This window comes from Filicampus tigris, chromosome 8, assembly GCF_054856515.1.
Source record: "Filicampus tigris isolate MCC_2025a chromosome 8, RoL_Ftig_1.0, whole genome shotgun sequence".
In the NCBI taxonomy this organism is placed as follows: Eukaryota; Metazoa; Chordata; class Actinopteri; order Syngnathiformes; family Syngnathidae; genus Filicampus; species Filicampus tigris.
In genome coordinates this window covers 15,715,173-15,717,661 of record NC_141224.1, presented here as the reverse complement: position 1 = coordinate 15,717,661, position 2,489 = coordinate 15,715,173, and the positions used below count along the sequence as shown (strand labels likewise).

General features: G+C 40.1%; 1 protein-coding gene across 1 annotated transcript; it reads right to left on the bottom strand.

The window, feature by feature from the left end:
• Positions 1-836: 836 nt before the first annotated feature.
• LOC147143907 (uncharacterized) lies at positions 837-2,216 on the bottom strand. The gene is made up of 3 exons (XM_086037785.1): positions 1,825-2,216; positions 1,106-1,332; positions 837-925 (listed from the first exon to the last, which is right to left on the bottom strand). Exons 1-3 carry the CDS (start codon positions 2,037-2,039, stop codon positions 837-839), a joined length of 531 nt encoding a protein of 176 aa, XP_085893911.1. The 5' UTR covers positions 2,040-2,216.
• Positions 2,217-2,489: the final 273 nt, after the last annotated feature.

Below are 2,489 nucleotides of genomic sequence, written 5' to 3'. Positions count from 1 at the left end.
TAATATTTGTGCCAAAAAACAAGGACAACAACACTTAGTAAGATGTTAAAGCGGATAAACCTCACTTGTGTCACTACATTTCAGTTTGAACTAGTTCGCAGTATAACAAAATAGCCCTCTGTGATGTCTTCACTATGCAAGAAATCATGCGCAACATTTTTTCTTTTGCATTAAAACACTGCTTGTTTTTTTTTAGTTCTGTGAGAATACTTTAATCAATAAAAACGAAGCGACCAATTTAGCAAGAGCAGTTAACAGTATCCATACAATACATTTTTGTCAACGTGCTAAATTGCGGGTACATAGACAGATACGTTGAAAACAGAGCTACATTAGCCAAGTACTAATGCTAACAGTGAAACGCATCATTAGATTGCAATCTATCGCCGTAAGCCTGAGTCCAAAGCTATTATTTGAGACAGAACGACTTTATGAAATAAATATGAATTGATAAATTGGATATACACATTGTTGACATTACCTGCTGTGAAGATGCGTCTCCTGAGCCGCTGGAAGCGTCGTCCGATCCTCTCGCGTTCGCCATCTTTGTTTTCTTATCTACGCATGCGCGGGGAGAAGAATTGCGGATCGATTAGCTCCCCTTGGGACCTGCCTGTGTTCTGCGTGACGTCATCCTAATTTGAATGTTGTGCAGATTTGTCCTCTCACAAAGTGATTTGTATCCTCAGCTGGCAATTTGTGCGTAGTGAAGATTTGTAGTCGTAGAAGCGAGAGTTGTATTCGCAAAACAATGGCACTCACAGTTTTTATTCGTACTCACAAGAAAAGAAGTCAAACCCTCACAATTTTGATTCGTACTCACAAGAAATTCACATTCAGAAATTTTTCCTTCTGGGTTGGAGTTGGGCCAAGTTGCACTGTATACCAATGGACCGATGCATAGCCCTCTTCAGTGTCTGCACCTCTGAATGAATTGAAAAGATAAATATTACTATAATCTATGAATGAATATGATGACCACTCACGGTGGTCATAGCACCAGTGACCAGTGACCACCATTTCAATATGTCAGTATCACAGTTATCCAACACATCATTTGAATAATGCAAGTATATGGTGACTCAAACATCTCCACCTAACTTACTTTTATTAAAACTCGGTGGTGGTATAACTTCATCAATGTGATGACTGTTTGGACATGATTCATCCCGTATACTCCAATACTCAGCCATCTGTTGTTCAGATGCATCTGCAGAGCTGATCGCCTCAGCTACTGTTCGCTTCCTTTGTAGTTTATGTGGACTTCGAACCTGCTGCTGGTCTTGTGGAAGGAGGTGAATTGTTGGGACGGCAGCTGCAGTGAGCATTAACCTGCAGAATAAATGTAAGAAGAGACTAAGGGGCGTTGCTGTTGCTCGTGAAAGTATAATGAAACCTATCAAATGTATAAAAAAAAATACTATCATATCCAGTGTTTATACACCAACACGGTTGGAGATTGGCGAGTTTTTAATCAGAATATCAAGGAGAAATTGGGGAAAAACTAACAGAGCACACGGGTAAGGTAAGAACCTAATTTGGTAAGGGATATACTGTATATGGTTAGCTAAGGTCCATCCTTATCTACCTATCCATCCCTTACCAAATTAGCTTTATTTCTTGTCCTCCATGATACAAATAGTCATAAATAAGATAGATTTCATTAATAATAAAATGCAATTGAAGTTACAGTAAGATTGACTTGTGATTGGCAGTTTTCCAAGAAGACGTGGGATGTTCATTCATCAACAGTCATCTATTTTCAAACAAACAGATATTTTGAGACACCACACATTGTTCAAAAGTGATTGTAATCACACCTACCTTTTTGAAAATCCTTTATCATAAGCAAAACGGTTGACAAAGCAGAGATCTTCGAAGTGCTTGTAACAAAGAACACTCGTCGACGTCGGCGTGAAATTTATTCGCTTTGCAAGAACGAATCTGGTCCATTTGCGTGCCCTATTCTTATCTTTTGGCCACTCAAACAACATTTGTTGTGAATGCGAACAATGCATCGCGACACAGCGCCGAGGCATTTCGCCCCAAAATGCAATAACAATGGCGAAGCTCAGTTAATGGTGTCAATACACGATCTGTGACCCACTCACAATGTCAGCCGCGCATGTGCAGAAGGTCGGCCATAATTTGATCGCTAACCAAGGCACTAAGACAAAATATATCTATAGAATGCCTGCGCAATCAGCGGTGCACTTTCGTAATATATATGGCCCACTCCCAATACCCACACTATACCCTACGGTCTTCATTGCAGTGTACACGTAATGGAAGTGCACGTAGTGTTCGAGACCGGTTACACGTGAAAGAAATTGCAGAAATTGCATTGGGACAATGCGTGTGACGTCATCGATGTATGCCACTTTTTGGATTCGTCATCGAACATGGGGTACCGGTTGTAATTTTGGCAATTTTGCTGCTTAAAAATATATTTTAGGCAGCTGTGGCTCCATTATTTGCACTATTTACAG

What these genes read in the sequence shown, in the direction of transcription:
- LOC147143907 (XM_086037785.1), bottom strand. Translation starts at nt 2,039, where the DNA reads ATGCCTCGGCGCTGTGTCGCGATGCATTGTTCGCATTCACAACAAATG. An exon ending in GATAAAGGATTTTCAAAAAG is followed by an intron (nt 1,333 to 1,824) that starts GTAGGTGTGATT and finishes TTTATTCTGCAG; the next exon opens with GTTAATGCTCACTGCAGCTG. An exon ending in ACCACCGAGTTTTAATAAAA is followed by an intron (nt 926 to 1,105) that starts GTAAGTTAGGTG and finishes CAATTCATTCAG; the next exon opens with AGGTGCAGACACTGAAGAGG.